Source organism: Gopherus evgoodei, chromosome 2, assembly GCF_007399415.2.
Source record: "Gopherus evgoodei ecotype Sinaloan lineage chromosome 2, rGopEvg1_v1.p, whole genome shotgun sequence".
NCBI classification, from domain to species: Eukaryota; Metazoa; Chordata; order Testudines; family Testudinidae; genus Gopherus; species Gopherus evgoodei.
The window spans coordinates 76,405,467-76,422,783 of NC_044323.1; the positions used below are offsets into that span (position 1 = coordinate 76,405,467).

Below are 17,317 nucleotides of genomic sequence, written 5' to 3' on the forward strand. Positions count from 1 at the left end.
ACTGAAGCGCTGATCAAAGGGGAGAGCCTGGCTGAAGGGCAACCAGCCAGCGGTGAGAAGCATCCATGTTTGTAAGAGCACTGAAAGTGTTAAATTCAGCTTAGAATGTGTTTTGCTTTTATTTAATTAGACCAAATCTGACCTGTTATGCTTTGGCTTATCACTTAAACTCTATCTTTATAGTTAATACATTTGGTTTTTTATTCTACCTGAAGCAGTGTTTGGTTTGCAATATGTCAGAGGCTCCCCTTGGGATAACAAGCCTGATACATATCAATTTCTTTGTTAAACTGACAAACTCAAATAAGCTTGCAGCAGCATCCAGTTATGCCCACTGGACGCTGCAAGACGGAGGTTCCTAGAGTTGTGTTTGGGACTGGAGATATTGGCTAATGTCATTCAGTTGCACAATCTAAGGAGCAGCTTACATGCCAGAAGCTTGTGTGAACAGCCCAGGAGTGGGGGTTCTCACAGCAGAGTAGGGTAAGGCTGGCTCCCAGAGTCAAGGATTGGAGGACCTAGTAGATCCAGATAATACCAGATAGGAATGTCACACCCGCTCCCCAGCGGGAGCTCGAGAGCCAGATTAAAGTTGTCTGTCAGGCCAGATGTGGACCGTGGGCCGTAGTTTGCCTACCCCATACTAGAATAAGGTTTATGTTTAACAGGCAACATGTTGTCTACTCACAAAAACAAAAGAACACTATTTCAAACAAAGCACTGTGGATATCAGTATGATAGCATGGAACACTACTCAAGTAAGACAATTTAATGGGGTCACATGTGTTTCTTTTATACTTATTTTATAAAGCCAGGGGAAACTTGGTCCCCTGAAAGACCTAGAACACAGCTTTAAAATAGGTTACTGTTGTGACACCTTCCTTCCTATCCACTTCCAGCCAAAATATAAAATTATTTTAGTGTTTCCTAACACTATGCCCAAGATTTAAGTGTTTGGGCACATCTACAATGAAAATCAATTAGAATAATGCTCCAAAAGGTGATGTTCTCTTCATTTCCTCACATTAGCTATGCATTCCAAAGAAGCCTGGAGGTCCAATGAGCCTTGCACCATGATCCTACAAATACAATCGGTTCAAATACTGCCAGTGATTATTCTCAATAAATTAGTTTCCCCATCTCAGGGATATTATAAGAATCAGTATTATGGAAGTGCCACTTGAAGTTCCATAGTTAACATTATATTGACTTTTGCACATAAAGCAGGCATTAGCCACTTTTTTACACCATCTTCTATACGTACGTCCTCCTCAAAATTACAAGCACTTACTCGAGAGTACAAAACAAATTCTGAGAGACTTTACAAATAACCATTAACTGGTCTATACGTTAAAATGAAAAATGAGTCCTAAAAATAAATAGAGAGCGAGAGAGCGTGCACCCCGGACCAGACTTCTTTGCCCCAAACTGTCTTAATGTAATAACAGACTCTTCAGGCTTCCCACATATAGCTAACATTCACAAACTTTTGTGCATTGACTGCATCTGAAGAATTTTTTTTTAAAAGGATAGCCATTTTGCCATTATGCTTCATAATGAAAAGTTCTCATTTACCAGGGATTGATAAATGTTTTTACACAGGATTTCATGGCTACATTTATACCACCACAGAATAGTGAGACAGTGCATTTTAGTCACTTATCTCAGGACACGTCTAAACTTACTAGGGATTGAGGCTGCTGCAATCAATGCACCAGGGATCGATTTAGCAGATCTTCACTAGACCCACTAAATCGACTTCAGATCACTCTCCTGTTGACTCCAGTACTCTACCAGAATGAGAAGTGTACAGTAAGTCGATGGGATAGTGTCTCCCATTGACGCAGTGCAGTGTAGACACTGCAGTAAGTTGACCAAAGCTATGTAGCTGGAGTTGAGTAACTTAGGTCAACTTATCTCTGCAGTGTAGATAAGGCCTTAGCTACAAAGAATTCAAACTTACTCCAAATTACATTCCCCAGTGAGTCCAGTCATGTGAAGTTTATAATTCTGAAGTTTGGTTTTGGGTTTAGTTTTGTGCCAAAAGAGATTTAAGAATTTTTCCATTTTATAAAAGTCCTGCTTATCTAATTAACATTTCAAGATGAAAAACTTTAAGACCAAAAGGAAAAATTGAGAAATTTTAGACAAGAACAGGGAATTACAACTAAGTTACAACTAAAGTGAAGTTACGTCTTTCAGTTTTGCTAGTGCAAAAGCCAAAATATAGCTGATATTCCACTGCTTCTAAATTTAGCAAAAAGCAGAGCCATTTCTCCAAAAATGCAGATAAATCAGATTTCACAACTTCAAGAAGTCTGATCCCACCCCCCGGTGAGGATCTCTATTTTGTTGTATAGCAGATAGTTCCAACTAAAATTTTTGTCTGCCACAGAAAGAGTTGAAGCTTCCCTCACCATTTGGGAATGAGTACCCATGGCTACATTCTTTGTTGCAAATTTTCAGCTGGGCTTCCTAAATTTGTCACTCATGAACAAATGGCAAGACTTTCTATTACAAGCTGCCATGCAAGCAAATATGCTGCTGAAGTTGCTATAATTTTGCCAAGATTTGAATGACTCATTTTGTCATGTTGCCTTCTGTGAGAAGGTAGCTTCACTTGTCTGTCAGAAAAGGTGGTGACACAGGAGGCTTCATGATATTTTAAAGAAGTCATTTAGTTTTACTAGTTTTAGGGACAATCAGCTACTGTTTCTGTATGCTATTTTTTGTCTGCTTTAATGTCATACTAGTAGTGAAGGCTATTAGATGTTGTCTACATTAGGAAAATTCATAAACATTTCTCTTTACCACTGCAGCTCCAACTGTACTAGCAACAGAATGACCTGTAGTTTAGATATTTACGATGTCATGAAAACATTCTCTGAACCCTTGAGCAGCCTACAATACTAGCATTTATACATCTCTACCACCAGTAAAGTGATACTTTTGATGGAAGTTGCTAAAGTTCAGTCATTTTTCTCTTGCACAGACAAGATTTCAGAATGTCCTTTCGACAGACAACATCTTATTTTATACCATAAAGGGGATAAGCAAGCACTGTACAAAAGCCATACCCTATTCCTGAAACCTTAAAGTCATCTCTACAATGTTAAGCTTCAGCATGAACTGGTGTTTTATTTTTACTGGAGCACTTCAATAATTTTGTCTCGAATTTGAGTAGACACAGAAAAGTCAATGGTAACTGGCACAGCACAAGAACAGTTTTGGGGGGAGTAATTTTCTTCTTAAAAGTAGATTATCTACATCAATAATTGTGTCTATCAAAGTTTTAAAATATTTTTCATTTTTTCACTTGCAAATGCTTCCACCTTATCCATGGAGACTTTTAGTAAACATCCACCCATTTTTCAAATTGCATTATTTGGAGGGTGAATCATTAGCAAGAAATAACTTGTGTAACAATTATATTTGCTACAGGGCCTCATATGAAGTCAACTCCCAGTTAACTCATCTTGTTTAGCTGTGTCCTGTTCATCTTCTTAAAGAAAACAGAACGCTTTATCTACAAACCAAAAAATGTACATTTATACTATATTCTTTAAATGTGTGACCACTTAAATTTGAGTACTTGTATCCTTTTGTACTTTGGTGGAGATTAAGTGGTAAATATAATATGCTTGGGAAGTCAAGTGAATATCAAATGCTTTAAGGTAACTTGCACTAGTAAGTGACCAGAACACTGACAGTGTAACCAATGGTATAAATACCCAAACCAACCAACCCTTATCAGATTGTGACCAGGTAGGTATTACAGCCTTTTGAAGACACCCTCTGTCAATAATCTCTTTTCAGTATTTGATTTAGAATGCTCAACCAAAAATTACACATCTCACTAAATCAAATGAACCTCAGACAGGAGAATATTCAGAATAAAGAGAATCTATATGAAGTTCACAATTACAATGAGGTAGCGTTGCAACATATGTAAGTATCTCTTCTAGCATGACAGAGCTCCTATAAAATTGCCTCTGATCAACCTATATCATCCTGCTTTAAACAGGCAGAGCAAATCAAAGAAGTAGAAGTGGATCCCGTATCAGCACTTTCACATCAAGAAAGCAGGGGGGTTTGTTTTGGAGAAGGATGAGGAAGGAGGAGAGACCAACTGCAATCTTAAACAAGATTAGATGATTGGGCACGATCACTTGTCTAATGATGAGCCTTTTCTCAAAAAATCTCTAAGCATGGAAAGCTGTTTTCCCACTTTCCATTAGGTAGCAGACCCTACATATGTTTACAAAGAATTCTGTGACATACCAATCAATCAGTTGGAGCACAAAAATGAATGTTGGTGCTCAGTAGGCTCCAGGAGTGCTGAGTGTGAAACACAAGCTGCCAGCTCTTTGTGGAAGGTGAGAAACGGTTAATTATCAGCTGCCCAAAACTTTAATTGCCTGCAGCAGCCTTTTTTTGACTATAATGTCAGAACTGATGCACAGCATGCAGATATCTGTAGGAGTTACAAAAGTAAACAGTGATGCATTTGATTCAAGTTCTGTATTAAAAAAAAAACAAAACTCTCTCACACTTGTGCCCTTTCCTAAAACGACTTCAAAACAGTCCAAGAGGGCAGAGTTTATAATGACAGTCTCATATAGAGGGCACTGTGCTAGTATTTTGGGTCCCAAGACAAAAATGAAACAGACTACAACTTCGAACAGAAACTGATTAAGAATTTCATAAATATATGACCATACTTTGATAATAAAAAGAAGCAGTATGTAACTTTAGCATAGGAAGAGGTCCTCTGGACTGAAGTAACTGTGATACTTTGAGATCCTGGGATTCAAGGCTCAACAGAAGTCATAAGTGCTTTATAAAGATGTACTAAATATCAAAGATTCTGACAGGAACCCTCATTTTATAGACAAAGAAATAAGAACAGAGAAGTCACATGCATCTGTAAGTCAGAAACAGAACTCACATCTCCTGTTCCCTATACAAGTTCACAGGTAAGAAATGGTCTTATTCATATAGATAGCATCTCCAGCAGTTTAAAGTGTATCGCTGTGATTTAATAAGCAGTAAAAACCCTGGATGAGAGGGAAAGTGCAGTGGAACAGACGTAAAGATTAACAGCAGCCTGAAGAACCAACCACAAAAGGCGGAATCAGAAGCAACTATCCTCTTGCAGTTTTTATTTTTTGCTGAATTACTGTTCCTAATTAGATAGTCTGACCATATGAAAGCATCAGTAAAAATAGCTCATAGGACTAAAATGATAATTGAATAGGTTTTGTTCTTCCAACCATCCATGAGACTGATTTTAGAACATCTTTGCTATCCTGGAAGTCTGTTTAAAAGAGGAGGGAAATCATGCATTCCCCCTTACATAAAGAGGGGATGTTGGGCAGGTGCGTGACACTTGTCTGAAAGAAATAAGAGCTTATATGAGAAGTAGCTGGTAAAACTTAATCCTGGTGATGCAAGTAAGGCAAAGCATTTTGATTAATTATAAGAAACTACAATTGCACCTCTATTAAGAGCATCTGCCTTCCGGACTGTGAAAGCGGTGTATACTTTCAGTCTTATTTCACTCAGGCCTACACCTAGACACAAACAGAAGCAGCAGTCCAAAATGCATTTTTCTAATTTTGTTTAGGAAGATTACATTTCTCTCCTTCAATTTACTGTGATCCATGTCTGTGTAACATCTAGACTAGATTACAGCAACATGTTCAATTATATTTGGTAGAGAGCGCCATGGGAAGCCCCACCTTATACATACTGAAGCCTGTCTCCTAACTGTGACAGGCTGGTCAGTTCACATGTGTGCTCTGCACTGACTCCCACAATCAATTCTGGTACTGAGATAATAGTTTCATCTTCAAAGGTCAAGGAGATCCCATTCCTTCCCAGCCCCAGCTTGGGGGCTGACACGGCAGGGGAGAGAGGGCATATCCGTCACATTAGAAAGGTAAGACTACTGATATTAAAATGAGTTGTGTGCTTTTATTTGTAGAACAAAAAAAGTTAGTTCTTTTTATATGGCACTTTTATCCAAAGTGCTTTACAATAGTTAGCTAACAGTACAAACATTTGAAAAGATCATTAAGTGGTCCGCAGAGACCCTCAGCAATTTTCAAGTGGTCCGCAAAAAAAAAACAAACAAAAAAAAAAAAGTTTGAGAACCACTGCTCTGAGGCTAGAAGAGGAAGAGAATAAAGGAAAGGGGGGAAGAGTAATACTGGCAGCCAGGACCACACCTGGAAAGAAATTTCCCCAGTCCAGCCCGAATAAGTCAATCCACTTAAACTTTCAAAAGATGCTTACCATAAAAACAATGCTGATAACTGAAATGAGTAGTTATCTCATACATGAAAATGTGAGACAAACACAATCTAGCTAGGAACAGGAGGCAGTTAAAAGGAGTATCAATCCCACTTCACAATATAAAATAAATAAAAAAACGTTTAAAAATTAATGAGATCTACACCAGTTCCACTAGAACATAACCTCAACCTTACATGGCACTTTCATCCATATTGGCCATCTTAAGTCCCCCAATTAAATTTACACTGGGAAGGAGAAAAAGGACACTGATTTTTTTTTAATAAACTAATCTCAATCACCCTCTCAAGGGACATTAACCAATAGATAAGCATGACAAACTCTCCACACAAAGATTCACTGGAGACCACAAGAGCTGCCTCTTCCAGGATCTTGAGACATGGTTTCCTAACACAGCTCTGCAAACTGATTTGTCTTAGTATGTTGTAAGGGAAGATAGTCAAGAAATTCATCAATGCATCCCCTAAGGCTTAAGTTGTCTGTTCTTGGCTCTGTTTACTAGCTTTTCTGTCAAGAAGTACAACCTGTCCCTTCCCACACATAAGTTTTCTGTATTTTTCATGATTGCATGTTATTTACTTTTACAGCTTCTAGTTCTCCCCCTGTTCCCCCCGCAAATAACTGCGATTGCCCTCAGGCCACAGTAAGTGCCAAGTACAGCCAGAAGCAGGTCAGGGTTTGGACACTTTCACTGGGAGAGATGCCACTGCTGCTGCACAACATCATGATGATACAGCTGCTGACAAGCCCTGTACATGGTGGCCAGGACCCAGCCGGGACTCCTAAACAGCCTCTACCCCAACCACCCAGCTAACAAAAAGCTGCAGCGCGGAAGTTGCAGGGGCTCTGGACGCAGATTTTGTGCGTTATGGACAGGGGCCGGCCACGATCTCCAGCCATGCTTACAGCCTGGAACGACGGAGATGCTGAGGGAGCCTCCCAGGGACACTGTGGACCCGCCCTCGCCAGAGGGAAGACAGATGGCAAGCGCCACCCTCCTCAAAAGCCGCCCCCTCAGGGGGGCAACCCCAGCTCCCAACGGGGGGAGGCGCTACGAGACGTGGGGCACGACTCGCCCCGCCCAAATAGCAGCGGCAGCTCCTCCATGGGGCACTAATCCGGCCCCTGGCAACCTGTACACTCTGCCCCACCTCCGCACTACTGGGGCGCCGCCCGGCGCCAGACCCCTCCCCGACTTACCTAGCAGCAGGACGTTTTTCCCCGAAGGCAGTTTAGACCTGGAGCGTGTGGACACCTCGCTGAGGATACAGGACCTGAGAGGAGACAGAGCCCGGTCAGGAAGGGGCCACGCCAGACCCCAACACACACACACACGGGGATGGGCGGGGGCGCGCACAGGGGGATGGGGGGACGAGGGCGCCGCCGCCAAGAGCAGCCCCCCCCCGCGTCACTTGGCCTCACAGGGGGGCCCGCGAAGGGAGCCGTGTCTCCCCCCCGCCCGGGCGGAGGCTCTCGCGGGGCGGGGGCCCGGCGGTTACCAGAGGTTCTGCCCATCGTCCTCCTCGCCCCCCGCCCGCAGCTCCGCGTTGTTGCCGGCGGCCGGGCCGCCCCCCGCGCCGAGCCCCGGCGAGGAGGAAGAGGAACCGAAGGAGCCGGCTTGCCCCGCCGCCATCTTCCCTGCGCTCCCTCCAGTCCGCCTCAATGAGAGAGAACAGAGAGCGGGCGGCGGCGCGGCCGGCTGGCAGGTACCCGGATGTTGGGAGCTCAGAAGGGGCGGGGCCAATAGGGGGCGGGGCCGGTACCCGTGTTGGGGGCGCAGTGGGCGGCCCGGCGCCTAGTCCCGCCCGGCGTAGAACCCGCAGTAGCGCCTGCACGTGCCTCCTGGATTATCCACGGGATGGGGAGGATTTTTTTGCGGGCCCCAGAAAGGTGGCTGGCTCAGCCAGCATCCCACACAGGGCAGGTAGGCTGAGCAGATCGCAAGTGTGAAAAATCAGGAATGAGACAGGAGGTAATAGGCGCATATGTAAGACAAAGCCCCAACTATCAGGATTATCCCTATAAAATGGAGACATAGGGGCACCCTAACCACACATAGGGATGTTACCCACTGTCGCTGGGGAGGAGGGGAGGCAATTTCCTTTCTGTCACCACAATTCCCCAGAGTGAGCTGTTCTCAGGCCACACTTCTTATTAAGAAGATAGTTATGGGAGAGGTTAACGAAGAAGGCAAGATCTAGAAAAAAATCCCCCCCTCTTTAAATCATAGTCTCCTGTCCCATCCTGTTGATTCAGAATGATTGTCATTGTTATTTACTATGTACAATGTGCTACACATTCTCCAAATGTAACACACTGCCTGTCCTGAAGAAAACACACTTACTTCTAAGATGACAAAGTCTGGGAAAGACATAGAACATACAATTTTTAAATGCATGGATAATGTGTTAATGTTCAATACACCTCACCCCCACCATAATGTATATATTCATACATGCCAACCTGGTATAACTGTCGCTTGGGGATGTGGGGTTTCACACCCCTAGGCCACATAGTTACACCAAAGTAGGTAGTGTAGTGTTGCCCAGAGAGAAGCAGCAGTCGGGGAATAGGCAGAAAGAAGGAGCCAAGGAAACAGCAAGAAAAGCACTTGCAGTGCGACCTTAGGAAAAAGTGCTAGGAGAGAGCTTTTGGGGCAGTGCACTGGCTGGAAAGAGGCTTGGAACGGTAAGCTAAGAAGCTCTCCCATTTTTTGATTCCTATTGTCTACAAGATAAAAAGGACTTTGTGTACATCCTTTGTAAATGAACAGGATTTCATCAAATAAATACCTTATTCTATCATCAATTTCTCCTGGTAACAGAAACAACCCACCAATTCTGAATATTGGTTAACTGTTTGGATTGCAAGGAGCAACAATATTTTAATATGATTTGCATTTCATTTAATAAATAGATTACAACCTTATGTTTATCTCTGTCTGCAGCTTTGATGACATTTTTCTATATAGGTTTTTATACTACGCTCATAACTGTGGTATCTGAGTGCATTCCAGCAGTGAATTAGGCATCATGACTACACATCTGTCACATGTTTGTTCTTTCATTGTCTCCTCAGAGGGAAAAGTGTGTGCAGTGAAGTGTCTTTTTTTGTCAGTGGTGTCTTTATATGACACTAAGCACTTCCTGTATTCATACCCTACACACAATTGTACTGATCTTTGTACAAAATATGCCTTGTGAGGTATCATTTGAAAACTAATAACTCACTGATCATTAATACTGTTTGGTTATGTATGTACGCGGTAAGCATTAAGAGTTCTGAACATATACTTGAATTATGACTGAAGTGTATGAAAACCAGGTATGTCAGAAGGAGCTGTTAAACAGAGTATCCTAAACAAAGGAATTTGTGTTTACTGCAGGTTACATATAAGCAGCAAATAGGATCATCAAGACATCAGCTGGAGGAGATGTCAGGAAACAACATTTTACGTTTCAGAAAACACAAGTGGGGGAGGAAAGAGCATAGTGCTTCCTTTACTACCAGACTCCATGTTACCTTTCTCACAGCTTGAATAAACTTAACTTTGAAAGGTAACCCTCAGAAGAATCCATTTCAAAGGTTTGCTGGTCTGTAAAGACCAAGGGGTTGAACCTCAAGCAATAAGCAATTGAATCAACTGGTGGTATACAATATTACTGTATTATAAAAGTATATAGAGTGAGGTCTTCTCTGAAAGCTAATGACACACAGTGATTAATATCATTGTGAAATGTACGTATTAAGACTATCTGAGGAAATATGGATTTTTAATGATATTATGTTTTAAAGTCTGTGGCCAAACAGGTTGCCTCCCAGATAGGAGAGATCTCCTCTGTAACATCAAATTAAACAGCAAAACAATCATTTCAGAATCAAAACAATGGAAGAACTAGTTACATATAAGGGGATGGGAAACCCACAAGAAGCATGCTGCCTTTTGAAACAAAGGGATAGCTCAGTGGTTTGAGCATTGGCCTGCTAAACCCAGCGTTGTGAGTTTAATCCTTGAGGGGGCCCCTTAGGGATCTGGGGCAAAATCAGTACTTGGTCTCACTAGTAAAGGCAGGGGGCTGGACTGGATTTGATGACCTTTCAGGATCCCTTCCAGTTCTATAGGATAGGTACAACTTTGGAAGATATAAACAAAGACAGAAGCCATCTTTGGCATCCATCGTAGACAGACACAAGAAACCAGAGGTCTTGCAAGCCAAGAAGGATCATTTAACCAAGGGGAGAGGGGCATGTTGTGGTCTCAGGTAACTAAATACAGGTGAGAAAAACATCTTAAACAAAGTCTGTACCTTGCTAGAGTATGTTTTAGACTGTTAGATGTATTTTCGCTTTTATTTGCTTAAAGGAATACTTGTGGCACCTTAGAGACTAACAAATTTATTTGAGCATAAGCTTTCGTGGGCTACAGCCCACTTCTGTGGATGCATAGAATGGAACATACAGAAAGAAGATACTTATACATACAGAGAACATGAAAAGGTGGAAGTAGCCTTTAGGCTACTTAGTATCTGTGAGGAATCCAAGAGTACTCCTGGACTACAGACTGAATTGACCAATTGTGGGTATGTATATTCAATGAACAGAGACTGTACCATAGCTGCAAGTTCTTCAGAATACTTTCCTCTGCCCACCATTGACAGGAAAAGATAATGAGTGGCGGGTATCAAAGGCTAAGCCTCCCCTGACCCAGGCCATGGCCCCACCCATGTTCCACCAGGAGACCCCATCCTTCCCTGCTGTGCCCTGAAGCCGGTGGGGTCTCAGTTCTAGCTAGTGGCCTGGAGCTTGGGCCTGCCAGTGGCCCAGGGCGGCTCTCAGGTCAGCCCAGGGGGGGTCGGACTGGCTGGGGGGGGGTGGGTGGGAATTAGGTCAGCGGCTCAGGCCAGCACTGGGAGGATGTCATAAACAGATAGTTAAGGGTTAATATCCCTTTTACCTGTAAAGGGTTAACAAACAGTGAACCTGGAACACCTGACAAGAGGACCAATCAGGAGACAAGAGACTTGCAAATCTCGGTGGAGGGAAGCCTTTTTTTTTTTTGGGCTGTTTTGCGGGGTTTTTGTTCTCTCTTGGGATTAAGAGAAACCAGACATGTAACCAATTCCTCCCATCTTCTGAAACAGCCTATTCTGTCCAACTTAGTAAGTACCAGTTAGAAAGGCGGTTTAGTCTTTTGGATTGTTTTCTTTATTTGCAAATGTGTATTTGCTGGAAGGATTGTGTCTCTGTTGCTGAAACTTGTATTTGTGCTGGGAGGAGGATTCTCTCTAGTGTCTATAAGCGGAAAGACCCTGTAACATTTGCCATCTTGATTTTACAGAGGTAACTTTTACTTTTTTCTTTCTTTTATTAAAAGCTTTTCTTTTTGAGAACCTGATTGATTTTTTGGCTATCTTGTGTAAGACCCAAGGGGAGGGAGTCTGCACTCACCAGGGAATTGGTGGGAGGAAGGAGAGAAGGGGGGAGGAAAAGCCTGATTTCTCTCTGTGTTAAGATTACTATCTCTCTCTCAGGGAGAGTCTGGGAGGGGGAGAGAAGGGGGAGAAGGTGAATTTCCTCTCTGTTTTAAGATTCAAGGCTTATGGATTCTATTTTTCTCAGACGCTGCACACCATGTCATGGTATGAACCCCCACTCTGAACCTTAGCGTCCAAAAGATGGGGTACCAGCATGAATCCCCCTAAGCTTAATTACTCGCTTAGAAATGATAGAGCTGCCACCACCCAAAAATATAGTGTTTTGGGGCACTTTCTGGCCCCCAAACCCTTCCCTGGGGACCCCAAGACCCAAAACCCCTTGGGTCTCACAACAAAGGGAAATAAACAATTCCCCCCTCCTTTCTTCCTTCCAGATTCTCCCCTCCCTGGGTAACACTGGGAGATCCCTGTGATTCAACTCCTTGAATCTTAAAAAAGAGAGGAAATTCACCTTCCCCCCCTTCTCTCCCCCTCCCAGACTCTCCCTGAGAGAGAGACAGTAATCGTAACACAGAGAGAAATCAGACTTTTCCTCCCCCCTTCTCTCCTTCCTCCCACCAATTCCCTGGTGAGTGCAGACTCCCTCCCCTTGGGTCTTACACAAGATAGCCAAAAAATCAGTCAGGTTCTCAAAAAGAAAAGCTTTTAATAAAAGAAAGAAAAAAGTAAAAGTTACCTCTGTAAAATCAAGATGGCAAATGTTACAGGGTCTTTCCGCTTATAACACTAGAGAGAATCCCCCCCCCAGAACAAATACAAGTTTCAGCAACAGAGACACAATCCTTCCAGCAAATACACATTTGCAAATAAAGAAAACAATCCAAAAGACTAAACCGCCTTTCTAACTGGTACTTACTAAGTTGGACAGAATAGGCTGTTTCAGTAGATGGGAGGAATTGGTTACATGTCTGGCTTCTCTTAATCCCAAGAGAGAACAAAAACCCCGCAAAACAGCCCAAAACAAAGGCTTCCCTCTACCGAGATTTGCAAGTCTCTTGTTTCCTGATTGGTCCTCTTGTCAGGTGTTCCAGGTTCACTGTCTGTTAACCCTTACAGGTAAAAGGGACATTAACCCTTAACTATCTGTTTATGACAGAGGCTCACTAGCTTAGCCTGGCATTGGGGGCCAATCCAACGCTGGGGGGGATCAGCTGGGGTGGGAGGGGCAGGATATCTCCAGCCTTAGCGGAGGGGCTTAAGGCTCCTCCAGCCACAGGGGGGTGGCTCTGGTGGGCAGGGGTGGGGCCTTGGGCAGAAGAGAGGGGCCAGCAGGCTAGCCTCCCCAAAGTGGGGTTCACCCACCACCCATGAAAGAGATCATCCATCAGTGCCATAAGGTTGCGATTCTGTGTCCTGTCCTGAACACAGACTAAGCCCAGTCTAGAATGTTAGCTTCAGTTAAATGAGCTTGAATTTCACCTTTTGCCATCTTCTCTATCAGCTTGCTTAGGAATAGGAGGTTTAACACTGGGTGGTAGTTGGCTAGGACTGAAGTATCTAAGGTGAGTTTCTCCAATGTTGGTTGGACTATTGCGTGTTTGAAGGAGGAAGGGAAGATTCCTTCTCTGAATGAAGTATTTTCTATTTCAGTCAGGAGTGTGGCTTCCTACCCCTCCTACAAAGTGGAGAATCTTTTAAAATGCCAGAGATACATTTTTACAGATAATTCATTTAGATGGTGGAAATAAAATTGTGGCTGCTCAGTGTTACCTGCTATTTTATACTAGGTGTCCTGTATTAGATTGATTGTGTGGTAATGACATATATTGCAATAAATCTATGTAAATACCGTCCCCTAGGACCTCCATGAAACCAATATCTGTATCCAATGAGGCTACCACAGTAAGCACAATTTTAAATAAATAGATACTGCAGAAAATCACAGAACACATAAAAGACTGACTGAAATAGAAATACATCACTTTGTGCTGGGGAAGATTATGATGATATAATGAAAATAGAATCCCCGTAGGAAAGAACTGTAGAGAGATACTGCTGTTTCCCCACTCCTGTTTTCACATAGATCAATATTCCTTTCTGGAAAAAAAGAATATCTAGTGATAGCTGAGCTGCCAAATCCAATTCCATGTGAAAGAGACAGTCATCTGCTTCCTCTCCGCTGCTCCTTCCCCTTTCACTCATTCTGGATTTATTTTTAAGATAGTTTTTACTGTTTCACCCATTTGTAATGGAGGATCTTGTAATGGAGGATGTCTCTTTAGAGAGACATTCACAATGCCTCTCATAATTTTCTGAAAGCTCACTTGTTCATATTGTCACAGCTTGACAGCCTTGATGACGGCTGTTTGTCATAACTGCTTCACCCTTCCACACAGACACATCCTCCCATTTTCCTTCTTCCTCGGGAGCTGCGAAGGAGAAAGTGAAAAAGGAAATGCTTGGTCCTTGTACAGTCTTAAGAAATGGGTGAGATCTGGCCTGGAGCAAAACAGTGATAAATCAAACCCACATTTATTCTTTTACTTTGATAGAGTATCTTTGTGAAGAACCAAGATTCTGTTATACATAGGTTGCTACTCACAATGTTGCCTATGCTTCCTACAGCTGTGTAGTGTGGAGGAGAAGCAAAACTGGAAAAAACTGTGGTGGGAGTGGGGCAGCTACATGAAAGGGAAAAGCAACTACATGGGATTTCCCCCCTCTACACATTTTTTCCTCTATAAAAAAAATCTTGTGTGTGGCAAAGGGGGCATAATTGGTGATTAAAGGAATGGCGCATGGGAACAGCCCTTCCATACAGCTTGTTCCCATAAGAAAATTGCAAAAGGGGACTAAACGTAATGCTGCCCCAATCAGTTTAAAGGCAGTGGGACTGATTCTGGGCTGCCTTGCTCCTCGTGTAGTCATTTACCCTGTGCAAAGTGAGTATGAGATCTTGTCTACATAAAAAGTTGATCCAGTTTCACTACTACTGCACTGGTCTAACAGATTTAGTTAAACCAATGCAACTTTTGTGTAGATGAGCCCTAAATCTCTACCATTCTGATCTGATAAAGTTTTATATCCACTCTGCACAGATGTAGATTACTAAAGAAGGTGCAAGAGAGTAGAGAATCAGGGCCCTTGTCTATAATAAGAAGCAGCACCATTTCAGCCATTAGTTGTTAGCAATTGCTTTAGCTGAACCAGTGCTAACCAGGGTTTAGTTATAAGTGTAGACAAGGACAAACCGTGGTCAATACAGTTTTGCTAAGATGCTTACTGAAATGGTGCTATTTCCTACTGTAGACAAGGTCTACATTCCCCTCTGCAGTCTGCAAGCCTTGCTGGAGGTATCACAAAGTGCAGAAACTGACAGGGAGCCAGTTGTATAGTTCTGAACAATTTATGCTGCCATTGCAAAAGAGGGGATCGATGGGAACAGAGAAAGATTGATACTGTGTATAACTAGTTGGAGAGTCTCAGAAATGGGATATTGAGTTTTCTTGTAGATACTAGACTATTTCTAATTTGTTTTGTAGTTTGTAACCTATCATTTAAATCAACTTCTGTACCAAATGACTGGAGGATAGCTAATGTGATGCCAATTTTTAAAGAGGGCTCCAGAGGTGATCCCGGTAGTTACAGGCCAGTAAGCCTGACTTCAGTACTGGGCAAACTGGTTGAAACTATAGTAAAGAACAATCATTGAAAATTTTTACAGTAAAGAAAAAATTGTCAGACACATAGATGAACATAAATTGTTGGGGAAGAATCAACATGGTTTTTGTAAAGGGAACTCATGCCTCACCAATTTATTAGAATTCTTTGAGGGGGTCAACAAGCATGAGAACAAGGGGGATCCAGTGGATATAGGGTATTTAGGTCCCTCGCCAAAGGCTCTTAAGCAAAGTAAGCTGTTATGGAATAAGAGGGAAGGTCCCCTCATGGATTGGTAACTGGTTAAAAGGTAGGAAACAAAGTTTAGGAATAAATGGTAAATTTTCAGAATGGAGAGAGGTAAATAGTGGACTCCCCTGGGGGTCTGTATTGGGACCAGTCCTATTCAACATATTCATAAATGCTCTGGAAAAGGGGGTGAACACTGAGGTGACAACATTGGCAGATGATGCAAAACTACTCAAGATTATTCAGTCCCAAGCAGACTGTGAAGGGCTATAAAAGCATCTCACAAAACTGGGTGACTGGGCAAGAAAATGGCAAATAAAATTCAATGTTGATAAATGCAAAGTAATGCATATTGGAAAACATAGTCCCAACTATACATATAAAATGATGGGGTCCTGTTACCACTCAAGAAAGCAACCTTGGAGTGATTGTGGATAGTTCTCTGAAAACATACACTCAATGTGCAGCGGCAGTCAAGAAAGCAAACAGAATGTTGGGAATCATTAAGAAAGGGATAGATAATAAGACAGAAAATATCATACTGCCTCTATATAAAACCACGGTACGCCTACATCTTGAATACTGCGTGCAGATGTGGTCACCCCTATCTCAAAAAGATATATTGGAATTCGAAAAGGTTCAGAAAAGGGCAACAAAAATGATTAGGGATATGGAACAGCTGCCATATGAGAAGAGATTAATAAGACTCGGACTTTTCAGCTTGCAAAAGAGACAACTAAGGGGATATGATAGAGGTCTATAAAATCAACTGTTCTGGAGAAAGTAAATAATGAAGTGTTATTTACTCCTTGTAACACAAGAACCAGGGGTCACCAAATTAAATTAATAGGCAGTAGCTTTAAAACAAACAAAAAGAAGTATTTTTTCACACAAGCACAGTCAACCTGTGGAACTCCTTGCCAGAGGATGTTGTGAAGGCCAAGACTATAAAAGGATTCAAAAAAGAACTAGATACGTTCATGGAGGATAGGTCCATCAATGGCTATTAGCCAGGATGGGAAGGGATGGTGTCCCTAGCCTGATTACCTGTTCTGTTCATTCCCTCTGGGGCACCTGGCATTGGCCACTGTCAGAAAACAGAATACTAGGCTAGATGGACCTTTGGTCTGAGCCAGTATGGCTGTTCTTATGTTCTTTCATTACTTTGTACCTCTTTGCACATTTTTAATATATGAGGAAACTTAGGGCCAATCACTCACAGCCACTATTTATTTAAGAACTTTCTCTGAATTACCATTGTATGAAATCCAAAAAAGAATGGATCAGATTCTCTGTATACATGCACTGCTAATGGCCAAATACTATATAATTGTCTGTGAGTTTCCTAGGCCGTTTTTCTCATAAGCCTATAGAAGTGGTTTGTTACAGTTCAATTCAATTTAAAAGATCCATTTCTCTTCGAGAGATTTTTCCTTTAAGGCAAAATAGTCTTTTTAGCAATACAGTCCTTGCTATTGCAAATAAAAACATAAAGGTCACAGTACTCAGTAATACTAGTATTTTATTGTTTAGAAAGTGCCTCTAAAATAGCAGTAATGAAGAAGCAAAATACGCAGCCTTTCCAAGAAAATGCATTGATATCTTTGACTGGAACTCATCAAATAATACAAAGATAAACATTTTTGCAAATGAAAAGA

General features: G+C 42.1%; 1 protein-coding gene across 2 annotated transcripts in view; it reads right to left on the reverse strand.

Moving 5' to 3' along the window:
- The window catches only part of DYNC1LI1 (dynein cytoplasmic 1 light intermediate chain 1), a 52,874-nt gene extending 44,853 nt beyond the window's left edge, over positions 1 to 8,021 (reverse strand). The window contains exons 1-2 of one of the 2 annotated variants that reach the window (XM_030551015.1): positions 7,815 to 8,021; positions 7,516 to 7,589 (exon numbers count right to left, since the gene is read on the reverse strand). In XM_030551015.1, the coding sequence (XP_030406875.1) occupies positions 7,516 to 7,589; positions 7,815 to 7,948 (208 nt within the window). In that variant the 5' untranslated portion in view covers positions 7,949 to 8,021. Of the gene's footprint in view, positions 1 to 7,515; positions 7,590 to 7,814 lie in introns of those variants that run through there. The other variant, XM_030551016.1, reaches the window with a different exon arrangement.
- Between the last annotated feature and the right edge of the window lie 9,296 nt (positions 8,022 to 17,317).